Source organism: the organism of the source record quoted next, unplaced genomic scaffold (genome assembly GCF_019419815.1).
Source record: "Pyrus x bretschneideri cultivar Hongxiangsu unplaced genomic scaffold, Pyrus_bretschneideri_v1 Contig43, whole genome shotgun sequence".
NCBI classification, from domain to species: Eukaryota; Viridiplantae; Streptophyta; class Magnoliopsida; order Rosales; family Rosaceae; genus Pyrus; species Pyrus x bretschneideri.
This window is the reverse complement of record NW_025999757.1, coordinates 4,446,046-4,467,745: the sequence shown is the minus strand read 5'-3', so window position 1 is coordinate 4,467,745 and position 21,700 is coordinate 4,446,046. Positions and strand designations below refer to the sequence as shown.

The 21,700-nt window shown below is 38.4% G+C and overlaps 1 protein-coding gene across 1 annotated transcript; it reads right to left on the bottom strand.

Moving 5' to 3' along the window:
• Positions 1-19,610: 19,610 nt before the first annotated feature.
• Positions 19,611-20,656, bottom strand: LOC125469488 (probable WRKY transcription factor 11). Its single transcript, XM_048566868.1, has one exon. The coding sequence runs from the start codon at positions 20,172-20,174 to the stop codon at positions 19,719-19,721; it is 456 nt and encodes a 151-aa protein (XP_048422825.1). The 5' UTR covers positions 20,175-20,656; the 3' UTR covers positions 19,611-19,718.
• Between the last annotated feature and the right edge of the window lie 1,044 nt (positions 20,657-21,700).

Below are 21,700 nucleotides of genomic sequence, written 5' to 3'. Positions count from 1 at the left end.
ACACGATAACGAATCGGGTCATTATCGGGTAACCCGATAAGCACCTGTTAAGATAACGGGTTGATTTGGGTATACACGTGGGTAACATGATACACGATAAGCAGAATATTATTTTTATAATTTTATAACCCTAAAAAAATACTGTAATAATTATATACATTAATTTTACAATTTTATACCCCTAAAAAGTATTATAAATGTATATATATATATATATATATTAAATTAACTATAAAGTTTATAATAATTATAATAATTATATATACTATAATAATTATACCCCCAAAATATTAACTATATAATTATAATAATTATATATATATATATATAAATTTTATAAAAACTATAATAATTATTAATTAATATGCATGATGCATTGCATGATTTGCATCCATTGATGTGATTTCTTTCCATTCAATTTCTTGCCGTTGCCGCCCTTTTTGAAACAAAAATGGAGGGAAAATGAAAATGTTAAGAAAAGTTGAAAATGAAACAAAAAAGTGAGGGAATTAGGAAAATATGTTGGAGGGAAAAGTGAAAATGATAAGAAAAAGTTGAAAATGAAACAAAAAAGAGAGGAAAAAATGAAAATTAATAGAAGTGGTGAGAAATAATTTTTTTTTTTTTATAAGTTATTAACTTTTATCACATACATGACATATCTCACTATTTTTATAATGACACACGTGATGTACTATTTCGTGTACCAGTCAATTATAATTTATACGTACAAAATAAATAGATTTAAATCTACTTAATAAATACACACACACACACACACACACACACACACACACAGAACTTGATTGATGGCATACAAATTCTCCAAAACTAATTTCAACGATCTCAACCGTCCAACTTGTTTGTATATGCTTTGAGATCACATCAACAAAAAATCGTAAAAAATAAACATTCAGAGATCAAGTAACGGGACAAAGCTTTTCGACGGTTATAAACGAAAAATCACGACTTAACGGTTATTTTAACTTCGATTTTGATGATTTTTTTATAGCTACACTCCTTGACCCTATATGAATACAATGAATGAATTCGATCTTCAATTTAAAATATTTACACAAGTGAATACCACAAAATCTTATGTTATACTTGATGAAAGTATAAATAAACTCTAAGAAGTGTTAGTTAATCTATTGTTTTTATGGGATACGAATTCTCTTAAACTAATTTCAACGATCCAAACCATCAAAATTGTTTGTATATGCTTGGAGATCAGATCAACAAAAAATCACAAAAAACAAACATTCAGAGATCAAGTAACGGGACAAAGCTTTTCAACGGTTATAAACGAAAAATCATGATTTAACGGTTATTTTAACTCCGATTTTGATGATTTTTTATAGCTACACTCATTGACCCTATATGAATACAATGAATGAATTTGATCTTCAATTTAAAATATTTACACAAGTGGATACCACAAAATCTTATGTTATACTCAATGAAAGTATAAATAAACTCTAAGTGTTAGTCAATCTATCGTTTTGATGGGATACGAATTCTCCAAAACTAATTTCAACGATCCAAACCATCAAAATTGTTTGTATATGCTTGGAGATCACATCAGCAAAAAATCACAAAAAAAAAAAAAACATTCAGAGATCAAGTAACGGGACAAAGCTTTTCGACGATTATAAACGAAAAATCAAGATTTAACGGTTATTTTAACTCGATTTTGATGAATTTTTACAGCTACACTCCTTGATCCTCTATGAATACAATGAATGAATTCGATCTTCAATTTAAAATATTTACACAAGTGGATACCACAAAATCTTATGTTATACTTAATGAAAGTATAAATAAACTCTAAGTGTTAGTCAATCTATCGTTTTGATGGGATACAAATTCTGCAAACTAATTTCAACGATCCAAACTGTCAAACTTGTTTGTATATGCTTAGAGCTTGGAGATCACATCAGCAAAAAATCACAAAAAACAAACATTCAGAGATCAAATAACGGGACAAAGCTTTTCGACGATTATAAACGAAAAATCAAGATTTAACGGTTATTTTAACTCTGATTTTGATGAATTTTTATAGCTACACTCCTTGATCCTATATGAATACAAAGAATAAATTTGATCTTCAATTTAAAATATTTACACTAGTGGATGTGGATATCACAAAATCTTATGTTATAATTTATATACTTAATAAAAGTATGAATCAACTATAATATTAATAATTATATACATTAATTTAACAATTTTATATCCCTAAAAAGTAAAAACTATAATAATTATATAATATAATTATATATATTAAATTAAATTTAAAAATTGATGACCATTGGATCGGCTGAGATTAAATCTTAGCTGTCCATTTCATAATTATATACATATATATATATATATATTTTTTTTTTTTTATTAAATTTAAAAAATTGATAACCATTGGATCGGATGAGATTTAATCTCAGCCGTCCATTGTGTAGGCTATTACTCTTCTTTTCTCTCTCATTAACTTAGCTCAAAATTCAAATCACTCTGTGTATGTGTCTCTCTCTCGAATCCTCGATCGACTTTGTCTTTGACTTCAAGACCTCACGCCGTCACGCGGACGCAGCGCCTCACGGGCCCTCTCACCTCACCTCAGTCTCAGATCAGTGACCTCACTCTCCTCGTCGTCCTCAAGTCTCGACCTCACCCAGGTCCCAGACTGTCACCCTTCTCACTCAGTCACTCTGTCAGTTTCCTCACTCCTCACTGGTTCATCCACTCTGTCACCCTCCTCACTCCTCAGTCTGCCCTCCTCCTCACCGCACAAGGTAAGAAATTCCTGCAATAAACTCAAGGGTTTCTGAATTAGGGCTTGTCGAATTAGGAATTTCTTAAATTAGGGTTTCTAAATTGGGGCTTTTGGAATTAGGAATTTCTGAAATTCAAGTTTCTGAATTAGGGATTTTGAATAGGGACTCTGAATTAGGGCTTTTGGAATTCGAAATTTCTGAAATTCATGTTTCTGAATTAGGGATTATGAATAGGGACTCTGAATTAGGGCCTTTGGAATTCGAAATTTCTGAAATTCATGTTTCTGAATTAGGGATTTTGAAATTCATGTTTCTAAATTAGGGATTTGGAATAGGGATTTGAAATACAAGAGAGATGATGCACGGCCTCACGCACATCTGCTATGAAAAATTAGGTTAGAGTTAAAATAGATAATTAAAAATACCCATATTCTTTTAGTCATAGTGGAATGTGGTTACATCTGAGACATTTCCAGAGAACATGGTTTTCCTCAAAGGTTCACACATGTATTCAAATTTTCAAACATTCTGTCAAAACCATTTACCTAATCCTCATTTTCTAACCCTCAAAAATCTTTTTGACTTTTCTTGTTTGACAAGAATTCAAGAAAATGGAGCTAATTTCATTATACTAATCAAAAGAGGAGGGGTTAGATTCTTCCCCCGTTCCACGCAATGTGAAACCAAAAAAGAAAAATACTCTACTAGGTTTGCCAAAAAGAGAACAAAAATAAAATAATATTCCATTAAAAAAAATCAAGTTAACTATTACACATGTGTGGTGCTTTGCTGTATAAAATCCTAAACCCTAATTTCCTTTTTACCTAACATTCCCCTCGTTCTCTTCTCCCTTGTAACGTATGCTAGAAGACCTTGCCTATCCTTGGTGCATAGTTCTAGCCTCATACTCACACCTTGTAATACGATAAAACCCAATTCAACAATTACAATTTGCAACATCATGAACAATAACAAAATGAAATGATATACAATTTGATTGCAGGACTTACCCTTTTCGGAGTGGGAAATGAGGGGAGTGCTTACATACATTGCATGCATGTTTCAACAGCCCTAGCTGAAATACAATATTATTCCGAAAGTCACCACTTGCATTGCCAATCATGATGATAATTGATAAAGCATCTTCTCTTGCCATCGTGGTTTATATTATAGGGCCTACTAATTTAGTCAAAATCATTTGATATTCCATTATTTGCTTACTGTTTGCTTACTGTTTGAGTGCAGTTATATATGTGAAATTGAAATGGATATGTGAATTTGAAATGGATATGGTATGAAATTGGTATGAGCAAGATTTTAAAATTTTGTTTTTCTTTCTTGAAGCAATGGATGCTGTAGAGCAAGATTTTACGAATCTTAGTGATGGAGGGTCAGTGGAAGTGACAATGGGAATGCAACTTGATCATGGAAGTGAAAATACAGAAGATACAAATACAAGTCCGGCAAAGAAAAAGGCTAGAGTGATCAAATTAGGTAAGCGAACACTCAGGTTTCCTGTTTGGAAAACTTTCAACAAATTGACTACTATTTTTGAAGATGGTAAAAGTCGAGCTCAATGCAAAGATTGTAGAACCTGGTAATAGATGATTGTCATCATGGGACGGGTAATATGAATAGACATTTGAAAACATGCCCTGTACAAACTAGTGGAGTATTGTCGGTGTCTGAATTTTATTCCCAAAACTTTGATCTTGTGGTATTCTGTGGGTTATTGGTAGAGGCCATAATCAAGCATAATCTTCCCTTTAGTTTTTCTGAGTATGAGGGAATTAGGGCTTTGTTTGCATATATCTCTCCTGATATTAAGTTACCATGTAGAAATACAATTAAAGCTTGTGCGTTGAGGATGTTCAAAAATGAAAAACAAAGGCTTCATAATTTGTTAGCCTCAGTTAAAGGTAGAATTTGTTTAACATCAGACTTATGGACCTCGCAATGCACTGATGGGTATCTTGCTCTTACTGCTCACTTTGTAGACAAAGATTGGAAATTGCATAAGAGAATTTTAAGTTTTTGTCACAAGCCTCCTCCTCATACTGGTGTTGCATTATCTGAGAAAATTAATGCATTGGTGACTGAGTGGGGGATTGAGAAGAAGTTATTTTCTATTACTTTGGATAATGCTTCTTCAAATATTTCTTTTGTTAGCATTTTGAAGAATCTATTGAATCTTATAAGTCTTCTCGTGATGAATGGTGACTTCTTTCATGTGCGTTGTTGTGCTCATGTCTTGAATTTGATAGTTCAAGATGGACTTAAAGAAATTGATTCTTCGGTGATAAAAATTCGTGAATGCATCAAGTATATAAAGGGCTCTGAGGCTAGGAAACTAAAGTTTTGTGAATGTGTTAGACAAGTAGGGATATTGGATAGTAGGAGAGGGTTGAGACAAGATGTCCCTACTAGATGGAACTCAATCTATATTATGCTAGATAGTGCAATTTTCTATCGATATGCTTTGATTCATTAAGGGTTGAGTGATTCCAATTTTACTAGTTGTTCATCTTCTGAAGAGAGGGATAAAATAATGAAGATTTCCAAGTTTTTGGGGTACTTTTATGAGGTTACTTGCTTATGCTCTGGGACAAAGTACCCCACATCAAATTTGTTCTTCCCTAAGGTCTTTGTAATCCAACTTCAAATTAAGGCAGCCATGAATGACTCTGAAAGCTTCATGAAGAAAATGGGGACTTACATGTACATGAAGTTTGAGAAGTATTGGTCTGAGTACAGTTTGATTTTGGCAATTGCAATCATCTTAGACCCTCGTTATAAATTGCATTTTGTGGATTGGTCTTACACAAAGCTTCATGGTGTGAATTTGGTTGAATTTACAAAGGTTGATGACAAATTGAATGATCTTTTTGGTGTGTAGTTGGAAAAACTTTCACATCTTGATAATTCAAATACTGCAGTGAATTCAGTGCCTATTCATCAAACAGAATCTGTGGATGTTATCTTTGAGGTAACCTACGTTTGTTTTTATTTACTTTATATATTTGTAGATTGTAGTATTAGTACCATAATAAGTGTTGAAATTATATTTGAAATTGACATGATGCATGATTTTTTATGATGTAGGATTTTGATAATAATTATGATGGTTCAAGTTCGATTGAAAAAAATGAATTGTAGAAGTATTTGGAGGATAAAAGAATAGATAGAAAAGTAGACATAGATGTTCTTTCTTGGTGGCAAATGGAGCGTTTTCATTATCCGATACTTTCTCAGTTAGCACGAGATGTGTTAACGATTCTCATTTCAACTGTTGCATCATAATCTGCATTTAGTATTGGGGGTAGAGTACTAGATCAGTATCGTAGTTCATTGTTACCAGAAACAGTTCAAGCTTTGTTGTGCACACGAGATTGGCTATTTGGAAAAGGAGGTAATATATTTTTATATGGTATAGTATTATTATTTTATTTATTTTCATAATTATTTTGGTAAACTTCTCATAATTTGAATTATTTTTAATGTTTGGTTTTTCTATACTTAGTTTATGCGGAAGAGAGTTCTGACGTGGAAAACCTTACTGAAAACATCTTCAACATAACTCTTGAAGGCAATAGATCAAGCCAAGTTCCAATACAATTTCATGATGATTGATGTAAATTGAAGATTTTGTAAATGGAGGTGTAAACTTTTGAGAAAGACTTACAATCTTAAAAACAAAAACTCTTTATCCTTGCATATTTAATATTTGTAATAGATTAGTAGTGTATGTATTATTTTTTTATTAGGCTTTTATTTTCGAGTGTAGATATAGTACTTGAACGAGAAATGTTTTAATGTTTTGAAGTAATATTTATGTGGTAATGTGTGGTATGTGGAAATTTAAAAAAAAAATATATTTTTTTCTTAACGGATCATAACGGGTCGGGTCACTTTACCCATTGGGTAAAGTGACCCGACCTATTAAGGACCCGTTAAGATAACAGGTGTGACACGACACGACCCGTTAAGATAACATGTGTTACACGAAAACGACACGAACACGTTAGACACGATCCGTTTGCCAGGCCTAACGTCCACGGAGTAGAGGAGTTCCCATTAGTTGTGAAGGGTTTACACAAATACATAGGTTCAAGCTCTTTTTAAGTAAGTTCTAGTGAATAGTTTAGTACAAATGACATTAGGGATTATTGTGGGAGAATGATCCCTTTTTATAGAAAAGAGTTTCTAGCTTTGTTTTGACATTGACACGTGTCGTGTTGTGATTGGCCTCTGATATCGACACGTGTTGCGCCGTGATTGACCTCTAATACCGACATGTATCGTGTTGTGATTGGCTTCCTAGTTGGAGGAAAAGTCTTGTGGGTCCTTAACGGTATGTTGTTGACCGGTGCTTTATAGTTTCGAGATTGATCAAGTATGGTACAAACAGGTTGTATAGTTAAAATAGTTTTGCTTTTGTAAGTTAGGCTGTATAATTATGACTTCACCTTATGCATTTTGATTTGGTATTTTAAAAGGATTGCTTTGCTTGTATTATGCATTTTGAAAAGGATCGCTTTTCATGTATTATGTTTGTATTAAGCATTTTGATTTGATATTTAGATTGATTTGGACTTCAAAAAAAAAAAAAAAAAAAAAACCAATGCTTGGCTACTCCCTTACTGCAAGCACCTGCAACCACATCAATATCCCCCACTAGACCGACGCTCTGCCTCCTTTCTATCGTTGATCCATCTAAATTAGGACAGTATTGCCATTACAAACCATAAAAAAAAAAAAATCAACAAACCACTACTTAAATTAACAAGGCAGCAAGTGAGAAAAAGAAAAAAAATGCCTGAGTTTTATACTGAAGTACTCTCAGTAAGACTTCTTTTTTTCTTTTTTTTTAATTTAAGGGTGGGGGAGAGGAAGAGGGAGGGGTTCTTCAACTCAATTTTTAAGTTGGTGGAGGGAGGAGGGCGCTGGGGTTGTGGCCCTATGCGTGTTTTTTGTTTTTTTTTTTTAATTTTTCTTGCATTTAATTAATAAGAGTAAAATGGTTATGAAAAAGTATTTGAGTGAAATTGGATGATAATGGTGTGTAAATTTTAGGAAAACTAATGAAGAAGGTTTAAAAGCTTTGAGTTTTAACGATAAAGACAAATAAAGAATAAAGTAAATAGTATCTGGTTTGACTTTTTAGTGTAAAAATATGATTTTTGGTTGAAATAAACAATACCATAAGTTTTTCGTTAAAACTACCGTAAATTTTTTGTGTCTTTGACTAATTTTCAATATCGCTTTCATTTTGACTTCTACGCCGATGATTCCATTAGCTTCATTTCTAATAGCCCAAGAAAACAAAGGGTTAAGTGGGCTCGTGTCTAAAATAGACTGCAAACCAAACCAAACATGACAAACCAGTCTTTTTTCGTTTTCATATAATCAAAATTCGTAAATATCAACCCAAACTGAATCATAAATAATTTCTAGTTCAATTTCGGTTTAAGAGATGAATCAGACGGAACCAGACTAAACCAGAACGTGCCCACCTCTATGGCCAAGCAAGCCTGCCAGCCGTACGAAAGGAAGACGAAAAGGAGGAAGCCTTCCCCGTAGCGCTAAAGGGAAAGTACAATGTTATATGAAGGCAGCCACAGCCAGGATAGAGTTTGGGAAGGTGTAAATGTTTTTGAAGAAGTTGAGGTTTTACTATAAAATTAATTGGTAATATGGGAACTAGTTCAATATTTTATAAGTCATTGCAAGGTTTTTCTTTTCATTAATATGAGACTCTTTTACCTTCAAATTCTCACACATCCCCTCACGTGTGACTTATTTTCAAGCCAAACACATGGACAACGCGAATTGAGTGACATGGACCACATAAGGCCATTGGGCTTCAACATGAGCCAACCTACTTTGATACCATGAAGAAATTGACGAAGATGAAGCTATGGCTGACAGCAGACATGCATGAAAAAATTGATGACCAACGAAAGAAATCATAACCAATTTGCATGTAAACTACCGAGGAATATTCAGCCAAACAGATTTAGACCCCCTTACCCTTTCTGGTCTTGTAACCTTCTTAAAGAACAGCAAGAAAATGCAGAGAGAGAGAGAGAGAGAGAGAGTTAGAGTTAAGCGTTAGTCCTGGATTATAAAGATATACAGTAGCATATCTTTCTTTTCCAATTACGATAATGAATATGACCTAAAATCAAATTAGGGTTTATAAAGCTAATTGTGGTATAAAATATTAGTAATCTCAAATGACGAACTTGCTAGCCGGTAAAATGTCAGCTCTGGCATTGTGGGAGAGAAAAAGATAATCGCGAAATAAACCCTAGAGGAAATTAAACACCTCATTGTTGAAGATCAACATCAGCCCAATTGATGTTTGGATGCTAGACAACTCTCTAGCAAAATACTATGTCGGTGGAACTCGGTGGTACTAGCTAGAAGGTTCTGGAGATTCAAATACGCATGGTTGGTGGATGGTGCATGCACTGAAAATGCTAGACAATTCTAGCACCGAAGTATAACTAGATGGTTAGTAAAATGTGAAGCCCACGTCGGTGGGCTGTTTGCCAAAAAAAGTCTAGAACAGTGGCTAGGATGAAACAAGCCCAATTCCACCGACCTAGTGAGTCAGATTTGCCCATGTATAAATAGGTGTGCTAGGCTAATTGTAATGAAATCAGTAAGAGAGCAATAAACAAATTACTCTAGAGTTGTGTATTAACTCACAAAATATTACAACAATTGGTATCAGAGCAGTACGATCAGGGACCATCTAGTCAAGCTTCTAAGAATCGTGAGAAGCTTAGTACTTCGCAAGATTGTTGACTAATCTTGTTCGGCATATCGAAGCTCTGCCAACACGATGGGAGATCTTCAAGTTGTTGGAGGAATCAAGAAGTTGAACAACAAAAATTACAACATGTGGGCGATGTGTATGGAGTCTTACTTACAAGGCCAAGATCCTTGGGATGTCATCGGCAGTAATGAAGTTACGCAACTAGAAGAAGACACCAACAACACTCTGCAAAAATGAAAGATTAAGGCAAGTAAGGCCACGTTTGCTTTAAAAACCATAGTTGAAGAGGACAAGTTAGAGCACATAAGTAAAGTCTAAACACTGAAATAAGCGTGGGACACCTTCACCACACTCTTTTCAAAGAGGAACGATACAAGACTGCATCTTCTCGAGAATGAGCTGTTATCAGTGGCCCAAAGGGACATGATGATTGCCGAATATTTTCACAAGGTAAAGTCTATTTGTTGTGAAATTTCTGAATTAGATCCTAGTGCTGCCATTGTAGAATCCAAGATAAAAAGAAGAATTATACATGGATTGAGACCCGAATACTGAGGCTTCATTGACGCTGTACAAGCATGGGACCCAACCATCACTTGTTGAGTTTGAGAATTTGCTTGCTGATCAAGAAGCTTTGGCAAAGCAAATGGGAGGGGTCTCATTAAGAAGTGAGGAGGAAACACACTACACCAATAAAAGTAAAGCTAACTTTAAGCAATATGCTGGTGGTGGATCTAAAAGAAATGGTGACAAGGCGAAAGCTGACCGAGGAGGTAGGAGTTCTCGACCAAGGGGAGCTCCAACGTATCACGGCAACCGTGGTCACTCCTAGAACAATAAAAGGTTTGAAGGAAAGTGCTAAAATTGTGGAAAGAAGGGTTACATGGTGAAAGATTAATGGTTCAAAAGGCCCGCAGAAAGTAACGTTGCCAACTCAAATAAGAAAAGTGAAGATGATTGGGATGTTATAGCGTCTCTATCCATGACGGAAGAATGAGACGCTGAATCATCCTTTGCTATGGAGAAACAAGGGCTAGCTCTCATAGCAACAAGTTTGGAGTTGATTGACTACTAGAATGACTAGATCGTGGATTCAGGCTGCTCAAACCACGTGACAGATGATGAGAAAAAGTTACTAAGTCTGACTGAGTACAAGGGAGGTCGATTAGTGGTGACGACCAACGACTCGAGGTTACCAATTGCTTATATCAGTAAGAAAGTAATTATGCCCCGTTTCAACACTAACCAAGTGCCGCTTCAAGATGTCTACCATGTTCCAGTATGAAGAAAAATATGCTTTCAGCGCTGCATTTGACATCACTAGGAAATTATGTCTTGTTTGGTCCACGAAATGTGAAGGTGTATCGACACCTTAAGATCTTATATACGCCAACAATGAAAGGATGGCGACTGCAGTCAGTCTATGTCATGTTAGCACAAACTACATACTTAGACAGGACAAGGAAGAACGAGACAACATATTTATGGCACATGAGATTGGGTCACGTTAGCTATCACAAGCTAAATGTGATGATGAAGAAGTCAATGCTTAAGGGGCTACCTCAGCTTGATGTGAGAACACACGGTTTATGCGGGATGCTAGTATGGTAAAGAACATGAACTACCATACAAGGGAGTCGAAGTTTAAAGTGAAAGAAACGTTGGAGTTGGTTCGTATTGATTTGTTCGAGACCGTCAAGCAACCATCGATAAGTGGGATGCAGTACACGGTGACGTTCATTGATGAATTCTCCATGTATGTGTGGATTTTCTTTATGAAAGAAAAATCTGAATCATTTTCAAAATTTAGAGAGTTTAAGGAGACAGTCGAAGGAAAAGTAGGAAAGAAGATATGTTGCATACGCACGGATAATGGATGAGAATATACCTCGAATGAGTTTTTCCAGTATCTATGAGAATGTAGAATACGTCACCAATTCACATGTACCAACACACCACAACATAATGGTGTAGCGGAAATAAAGAACTGACATCTTGTAGCAATATGTCGGAGTATACTACATGCGAAAAATGTACCAAGAAGGTTTTGGGCTGAAGCCATGAGAACTGCAGCTCATGTGATCAGTAGGCTTCCTCAACCAAGGTTAGAATTTGTTTCACCATTTGAGAAACTATGGGATATGAAACCTACAGTTAATTACTTTCGAGTATTTGGTTGTGTGTGATATGTATTTGTTCCTAGTCACCTAGATAAATAAGAAGGCAATCAATGTATCTTTGTGGGATACGACAACCAAAGAAAAGGGTGGAAATGTTGTGATCCTACGACTGGAAGGTGTTACACATCACGAGTTGTGGTGTTTGATGAAGCATCTTCTTGGTGGTCTTCAGAAAAAGAGGCGTTGCGTTGCTTGATTCGAGAGAGGTTAAAGATAAACTGCAGCAGAAGATGGGGGAGCAAACAGCTTGAATCCAATCGAGACCAAATGAGTATGAGGATTCACTTGATGGTGATGATGTTGAGCAAGCAGTACCTCAAAACCCTTGGCAAGCTGGCGTATATCAACAACCAGAAGAAGATAAACCTAGTGAAGTGGAAGTATCAACTCCACAATCATAACTCAGGAGGTCAACAAGAATACGGAAGCCAAATCCTAAATACGTCAACGCAACCATAGAAGAAGAAGCTGTTGGCGTATAGCTGGGTGAAGAGGTCACTACACTGGAGCTTTCAAGCTTGGAATCTAGTGCCAAAGCGAAGAGATGTGAAACCCATATCATGCAAATGGGTGTGCAAGAAAAAGCTCTGTCATCAACTCAACATAAAGGAAAGAATGAGCTAGCGTTGAGGGGGAATGTTGAAGATTAACACCATTCCAATTGGTGTTTGGATGCTAGACAACTCTAGCCAAATACTATGTCAATGGTACTAGCTAGAAGGTTTTGGAGATTCAAATATGCATGGGAGGTGCACGGTGCATGCACTGAAAATGATAGACAATTCTAGCACCGAAGTATAACTATAAGGTTAGTAAAATGTGAAGCCCATGTCGGTGGGCTGTTTGTAGAAAAATCTAGAACAATGGTTAGGATGAAATGAGCCCAATTACACCGACTTAGTGAGTTGGTTTTGCACATGTGTAAATAGGTGTGCTAGGCTAATTGTAATGAAATCAGAAAGAGAGCAAACCAAGAGTGTGCTAAGTAGGAAAGTGAGAAGCCTTGTAAGTAGTCTTGTGAAGAGTGAGAGTATTCTAGAATTTATCTCTAGAAGTAAGAGAGTGTCATAGCTTCTAAAGTGTGTCCTTGATACCTGTGGTGTTGCAATATTTTGTGAGTTAATACAACTAATTTGTTTACTTGTTTTGTCTCTCCAACACTTGTGTTAGAGTTGTGTACTCTAGTTTTTCCTCAACAGTCATTGCAATAGGATACCGATATCTACCTTTACATTAATCTACCCTTTCTTAAATGCTTTGATATCACGGGCATGTCAACTTAGTAGAATTCCATTAAAACTCATCCAGTTAGGAGACTGCGAAAGGTGTGGGTATGCAAACCTGCTTTCAATAGTTACTTTGAGTTCTACATCCTGTAAACTTTGGAGACGGCTAATGCATTGCAGAAAACAGAAGCACAATACAAAAGAAAAGAAAAGCACCTCGTGCTTTAAAACCACTAGCTTAAAACAATCTTACAGATGCAATCCTCAATAGAATCTTCTTTTAATGGAGGTATTGAAGTTTTGAATCATCGAGTTGATATCCAATCAATAGTAGTTGTCCATCGCGAGGGCCATTAAACATCTACAAACACGTACAAGAAAATATTTTAATAGTTTTGTGCAATACTCTTAAAATCGTTTAATCATTTCCATGACAACACGGGAGGTTAGAAACTACTGAATATTCTAGATTAAACTTGAGTCTCAACCGTGAACAACTCGTCTAATATCTTTTAAATATAACTACACAAATAAGATTCGGTTATCAAGATTACAATCGAGTAAAACACAAAACATCAATCCATGTAAGTTTGAACCATACTAACCTGAAGAACTTCCATTGGCTGCAGACATGGTTGTTTATGATTAACCTGAATGCGTAGCAGCTCTTCTTATCTCTGTCAGGATGCTTATTGCTCAAACTAAGAATAGGGTTTAGTACTAAAAGAGCGTAACCCTGTAAGAGGAGAGGCCACTGCATATATACAAATACATATACTCCTCATCATAGCATAAGGACTCCCTATTAGAATCCTTATAGAAAACAACTTATGTCTTCTAACATATATCAGTTTAATGCCATAACTATATCCTTTACCAATAAGAATTAGCAGACATCTTCTCATAAGGCTTTCTTATTCGAATTGGTCTTAAAAAGCCAAAGTCTGAAACACCCAATCTCATGTTCATACTTGTAAACACGAGAAATTCCTGAAACAAGCGACAAGAATACGTGTACAAAATATATATTTTGTATTAAAGATTTTGGGGTTACAATCTCTTTGTAATTTGGTCCTCTGATTCTATCTTCGAAGGGTGTAGGTTTGTGGATGAATTGTTGATCCAAATGGCCGTCGGGGCTTGATCTAAGGATGAACAGTTGATGAATGATGAACACTTTCTTCAAGGGGCCGTCAGGGCTTGATCTTGAGTTGGTGGGAGTTTCTTCAAGGGCGGTTGGGGCTTGATCTTGAAGGAGGATGGATGATGAACGATGAACACTTTCTTCAAGGGGCCGTCGGGGCTTGATCTTGAGTTGGTGGAAGTTCTTCAAGGGCCGTTGGGGCTTGATCTTGAAGGTTGGTGGATGAGCGGATCTTCAAGGGCTTTTGGGCTTGATCTTGAAGGACGATTGGATGTGTGGATTTGTTGAGGTTGTTGATCCAAAGGGCCGTTGGGGCTTGATCTTAGGATGAACGGATGATGAACGATGAACACTTTCTTCAAGGGCCGTCGGGGCTTGATCTTGAGTTGGTGGAAGTTCTTCAAGGGCCGTTGGGGCTTGATCTTGAAGGTTGATGGATGATGAACGATGAACGAAGAGTGCTTTCTTGATTCTTCGGGATTTGCTTGAGAGCTTTAGAGTTTCAAGGCTTCTTTCTTTCTTCCTTCCTTCTTTTCTTCTTTTCCTTCCTTCTTTCTTTCTTCCTTCTTCCTTCTTTTCCTTCCTCCTTAAAATGAATGCCTTGGCCTCCTATTTATAGAATTCCAAAACTTGATTTTTGGATTTAAATAATCAGATGAAATAAATCATTTCTGCCAGGTATTGACACGTGTCCTATTTGATGACTTTTCCAATTTATTTCGATTTTTCGTTGAGTCACACGCTACATGTAAAATTTATGTGATACGTGAGCGTTGAAATTTTAATTTTTGGTCAACATTTATTTCACCGAAATTTTGATGTCTACAAATGCCCCCACTTCAAGGCGTGTCGTAGACATGTGCTTGTCACGTGTAGAAGATGCGTTTTGAAGTCCCTTAATGTAGATGTCAACCCAAGGGCCGTCGAGGCTTGATCTTGAATTGGGCTGGAAATTTCTTCAAGGGCCATCGATGCTTGATCTTGAGTTCGACTGGAAGATTTTCTGGTTTCTTCCAATCGTTGATTTTCCACAGGCTTAATCTTGAACTGGGCTGGAGGATTCTTTTGGTCTTCCCTTATCGTTGATTTTCCTTTGTGCTACTCTTGAACTAGGTAGCATGATTCGGACACATGGCAGGCAAGCACGAGGTGGAAGTGATGACCTGTTTCTTTGTTCAATCTTTCCAATTCGTATTGAAGAGGGTAGATCGGAAGACTGACTCCAAGTGCCGGCTGATTGCTCTTTTCACTTTGCTATGCGAGTAAGAACAAGGACAAAGGAAAGGACATAGATAAAGCATGATATGAGATACCTTTGCTTTTGAAGAAGCAGCGAATGAATCAGCATATATATTTGTTGTGTTTGTCTCCACATGCTTTGATGTATCATTTTCACTTGTCTTACTTGCTCCCTTTGCAGAAGTGGTATTTCCTTATGCAGGTTTGGCATCTTCTCGTGTAGTATTTGTCCTCTGATGCAGGAGTGGAATGCAACCTTTGCATTTAAATGGTGCTTCAAAACATTACTTCTCCGCGACGATGAGTACTCGAGAGCAATGCAAGGTAAGCAACCAGGCAAAGGTTCCAGGCAATTAGTTCCAGGTCGGAAGTTTGATTTCAGGTTCTGACTGATAACTCTATTTCCCCTTCTCCTGCAGGTAAGAGCAAGGGTAAAGGAAAAGACAGGGAAAAAGCATGATATGAGATACCTTTGCTTTCGCCCTTGATGATATGAGATACTTTTGCCTTGGTGTCAATTGTTTGCAAGGGCATTCCCGAAGAGGAAGAAAACTGAGCATTTTGAGATGCTTTGCTGGGAGTGTACTCTCGGAGGTGAGGAAGAGTTGGGCATTTTTTTTTTTTCTTGTTTGCAGGTTTACCTTGCCATAAAAGATGAAGGTCGACATATATAGGGATTTCCCAATAACAAGTGGTGGTACTGTTCTTTTACCCTTGTCGACAAACGTTTTGATCCCGCAAATCCGGCTTTTTGAAATAGTAATGACTCTTCGATCTTTGAATACGCCTCTTTGATTTCTGAACGACGCCTCTTCGATTTCTGAACGAGTGCCTCTTTTGACAAAGCTGCACGCGTTTTCTGAAAAGCAGAGAAAGCGTCGCCTAACTTACGCTTGTCAGCTAAAGATGTGTAGCTGCGATGATAACCTCCACGTGATCTTTTGACAAAGTGGCACCCGTGCTCTGAAAAGCCGCGAAAGCGTCGCAAGCCTCCACGTGTTTTCAACTTTGTCGGAGATCTTTTGACAAAGTTGAACACGTTTTCTGAAAAGCAGAGAAAGCGTCGCCTAACTTACGCCGGAAAATCCAGCTTTTGAGATTTGCAGAGCGATGTCTCTTCATTTTTTTTTAAACAAGCGGCCCTTCGATTTCTGAGCAAGCGCCTCTTCGTTTTTATAGAGGTATTGATCACCTCTAACATGCACACTTTGAAGGTTGCTCATTCCTGAAAATCATCTCCGGCCTTTTGAGTTTTAACTCCATCCACCCATCTCTTTTAACACCTTTGAAAAATGGCTAACCCATCGAACATTAGCTTAGAATTGAGTCTCAGCAGTGATCCGGTTGCGCCGCTTCAAGGTAATGTATGGTGTCCTTCTTTCTTATCTTCTAACGGTCCTCTTACAGGTGAAGACTCAGTGATGCAGGACGCCACAACAGCTACAATAGTAGCTAGGAACCTCCTTACTCCAAAAGATAGTAGGCTGCTGTCAGGACGGTCCGATGAGTTGGCCGTCCAAGAGTCCCTCGCTCTTAGTGTTCTGTGTGCGGGCTCTGTGTCCAACATGGGCCAACGCCTGCTTGCTCGGTCCCGTCAAGTGGAATCATTGATGGCAGAGGTGGAAGATCTTAAGCAGGAGATTAAACAGCTTAAGTACGAGAATAGAAGTTTGCATGTGCTTGCAAATAACTATTCGTCGGGCATGAAGAGGAAGCTTGATGAGATGCAAGAATCTCAAGGTCGCATTCAAAGTGACCGTCAAAGGCTTGCGTCTTTCTTCCAGAGGCACATTTTTCCGGCGTCATCAAGCGTTCCACCAAGTATTGGGGCCTCGAATGATCTATCTTCGGTGCTTCCTGCTCCTGGAGTTTGGCCAAGTAGTGGGGCTTCACGTGAACGACCTTTGTGAAAGCTCCATCTTTTTTTTTTTTTTTTTTTTTTTTTTTTTTTTTTTTGTACAAACTTGTAATTTCTGGAAAATCAATGAACATGCTTTGTTTTATTTAGTGTATTGTGCTAAATACAGAGAAAACATGTACATCACCGTCCATCATCATTTTTTTATTCTTTCCTTTGCTTTCGGTGGCGCTGATCCACCGTTCATTTATATATATATATTTCAGATGGTGCCAGAAGCACCACCATTGTTTTTTCTTTCTTTTTATTATATATATATATATTTTTTTTTTTCTTTTTGCACATGGCTCCAGAAGCACCATCATTTTTTCTTTTTAATTTTTTTTTATTATTCTTTTAAAAGATGCTTCCCAGCATCATAATTACTACTTTTTTTTTTTTTTTTTTTTCTTTTGAAATATGCTTCCCGGCTAATAATTGCTACTTTTTTTTTTTTTTTTTTTCTTTATAAGGCCATCTGCAAGGCTGAGTTTCGTGGGTGAAAACCCAGGCCGAGTCCGAGAGAAGACGGAGGAGATCTTTGGGTGTGAGTTGACAAACTTTGATTTTGTCAATCACATTCAAAGGCAGCAGCAGAGGCAAGCAGACGGACGAGATCTTTGGGTGTGAGTTGACAAACTTTGATTTTGTTGATCATATTCAAAGGCAGCAGCCATGGCGGAGGTGCAGACCAGAGCTTGAAGTAGTGCAAAGCGTCGAGCTTCATGATCGGCTAGTCGTTTGACAGCGGTCACTGAAGTTCTTCGCCGATTTTGACCACGGTAGCCAGAGTGAAGCTGAGGGTCTTGCAGGCGAGGAGCTGCATGGATGGAGAGGAAGAAGTGCCTTGTCGTGTTCTGTTACTTTCTCTAACCTCTCTTACTGACTTCATGTTCCTTTGTTGCAGAAAAAGGGGAGCAGAGCTCTTGGATTTGATTGGAAATTCACAGGTGGTGAACGCAGGGGGTCTCGGCAGGGTGGCCAGAGGCGGAAGGTGGAGGCCGCCAATGAGACCGGCGTTAGAGAGGTTGAGGGAGGTGACTGCTCCGTCGAAGGAGCAGGTGATGCCTTTCCATGAGCAGAGAGGAGTGGTGGAATCAGGTTTCCAATCAGATAAGATGCCGTGGGGATCAGATACAACAGAAGATTGTTTGAATGCATACAACATCTCCACCACATCACCACCGCCACTGCCACCGCTGCTTGAAGACAAAATTCTGGCGCCTGAGGTCAAACTTAGGAGCAGGTGGATGTGAAAAACAAACACAAGCAGAAAGGAAAAAAAAAATCCCATCATCCCTTGTTGTGATCTGAACCTCTAATCTCTCTTCAACATCATCAACCTTTCAGAATTCCATGAAAGAAAGGTATCTTTTTGTTTTTTTTTTTTTTTTTACAGATTTCTGAAAATGAAGAAAAATATAAAAACTATACAATTTTCGTTCACCTAAAACTCAACCAGTTTTCTTCATTCCAGATCTGAGCTGAAAGTCTGAACCTCCATATCATTTCTTCCACACATTTCATCAAGTGGGGCGAAGGCGGGGGTTATTTCACTGATATTTGATAAGGCCGTGCTAGAACCTACATTTTGCCCCATGTATGCTCTTCTATGTTCTGATCTTAATGAAAAGCTTCCTCGGTTCCCCTCAGATGAACCGGATGGTAAAGAAATCACTTTCAAGCGCATCCTCTTGAATAACTGCCAGGAGGCTTTTGATGGCACTGACAAATCGAGAGAAGATCTCTGCCACCACTGGATTTGTTTTCTTGAGCCTTCATCCGAGCTCTTTGTACAGAAGGAAGCCCGAGAACTCAGCAGATGCAGAACCAGCAAGGTAGATCAAGGTCTTGTACTTGGCAGCAAAATCTGGTCCAGCAAGGTCAGAGTAGTACTTCTTGAAAAATTCATAGAATCCAAACTTGCAGACACCCTGAGCACTGTAACCAAGGAGGGTAGGCGAACAATGAGCGGTAGCTGCAACCCGAGCCCACAGTCCGGTTTCGGATCCGAAACCTTCTTCACGATCTTCAGCAGATCGATCTCTTGGTGCGGCAGAGTCGCCCTCCCGTGAGGACGGACGGCAACGTTGCCGGAGGAATTGACGGTGAAGTAGGGCCCACCCCAGGCATCGATTCGGTAGGGACAGGGACCAATGGGAATTGTCGGCGGCGACGCCTGAGGAAGAAGACGAAGGCTTTCGATTCGTTCTCGAAATTCCAGGAATGTACTTCTTAGCATAATGCATCAAGCACGTTTCCACCATCTCCAAGCTCAGATCTCCAGATTTCATGGCGGAAATCAACCGCTTGAAGAGAGGCAAGCTCAGAACGACCAAGTCTTCAAGCCATGAATCCGCGTGTTTGGATCTTCTACTTCTGTGACTGTCTCTGCATCTACCCCATGATTAGCACAGATCTCTTTAGCTTTCTCCAACAGCCCCAACGCAAACTTCCTGTGATTTTCCTGGGAGGAGTTAACAAGCTCCTGACTGGAAGACATAGGATAGTACATGCGAGCACTGCCGAGCGACGCCGAGAAGATGACGTTGCCGGTGGAGGGAGTCTGAGCCGTGAAGATGATCAAGGGCAACTTGGTTATGGAATCTTTGAGGTTGGAAAGACGACCCGGAAGTCAAAGTCAAAGGGGCTCGCCGGAACCGGGCGTGGCCGGTCCGGGTCCGACCCAGAAGAGAAATGACCTTCTTGAACTTGGAAACGGCGACGTCGGCGACGGCTTTGCAATCCATGTCCATAGCCGTCAACGGATACTTCTCTTGGTGCTGGTTCTGCTGCGTCTGCGACAGCAACCGAATAAGCTTCTCGACGCTCTCGAGGCCGGAAGCCGCTTCCTGCAGGGCGTTTTCTTCCAACTCGGCGGAGAAGCTGCTATTGCTGCTGGTGTTTCTGTAACCCATGAAATCAACGGCCATATCTGACCCTCTTGAGCATAACAAGGAAAAGGAAAAGCAGCAGAACAGAGAAAGCAGAGAGGGGAGAGGAAAAGGAAAAGCTCTTGAGATTGGCGCAGTAGATGTCGCAGGCTTTGGTCTTGGTGAAGGGGAATATTTTGTGGAGGTCGATCTTTTTGTGGGTGTATGGCGGTTTTGAGAGTGAGTAGGGCCCGGTTCTTTTGGGTATATGGGCCTTTGTCCTCAACACAACAATCCAGCCCACCATTTTGGGCTTGTCGACATTTTGCTTCTTTTTTTTTTTTTTTTTGTTTTTTTAAAACCAACAACATGTAATTTTTTTTTGTACAAAGAACGTAATAATATTGACTTTCATTAGTCACTTTTACTACAACCTCATTTTGATGTGATTGAACTCAAAATTAAACGTTCGAGCTACCTACGTACCCTTCCAACGAAGAGATCAAGTCGAAACGTAGTTCAAACGTTTTTTTTTTTTTTTTTTTTTTTTTTTTTTAATAGAGAATATATATATATATATATATATATATATTTTCTAATACATAGTAACATATGTATTTTTTTATTTTTTTTATGATGGTGTGACTGTACTTGAAGTTTTGAAGTTTCAAGTTGCCTACGTACCCTTGGTTGAGGAGGGATCAAGTCATGACGTAGTTCAAATGAGTGATGGTTTTGATGATGATTTTTCCGTACACAGTTTATGCTCTTGCGGGCCAGGAGCATGGTGCGTTTGCTTTAGGGGTAGTAGCGCTTCAAAAATCTGCCGTTGATGGGGCCGATCCTTAACCCGTCTTCTGCCATGATTAAGTAGGCGCCATTGGTGTAGATTTCTTGTATCACGTAGGGTCCATCCCACTTTGATGTGAACTTGCTTTTTGTCTTATGAGTTGTAATGATAGGCCTACGCAACGCCAACACGAGATCTCCGACTTGGAAAGACCTTGGGCGGATTTTCTTGTTGAATGCCTTGGATAACCGTGCTTGGTAGCATTCCAAGTGTTGTTGAGCTTCGAGCCTTTTCTCATCCAGCGCTTCCAACTCCTGAAGGCGCAACTTTGCATTTTCTTCATCAGTCAAGCCTTCTTGTATAGCCATCCTTAGTGAGGGGATTTGACTTTCGAGCGGTAGAACAGCTTCTACGCCATATACAAGAGAATAAGGTGTAGCTCGGGTAGGAGTCCTATGTGTAGTCCTATATGCCCAAAGCGCTTCACTTATTCTTTCATGCCAGTCTCTCTTTGTTCGGCCGATTACCTTTTTCAGGAGGTTGCACAACGTCTTGTTGAATGCCTCTGCCAGGCCGTTGGCCGGAGCATGATACATGGAAGACTTGTGCTGCTTGAACTTGTATTTGTCGCAAAGCTCGTCCACGAGTCGGTTGGAGAACTGCTTTCCGTTGTCAGTGATAATGTAACGAGGCACCCCATATCGGTGGATGATATGCTCCTTGATGAAACGAACAACAGTTTCCTTTTTTACTTCCCTTAAAGGTATGGCTTCAGCCCACTTGGAGAAGTAATCTG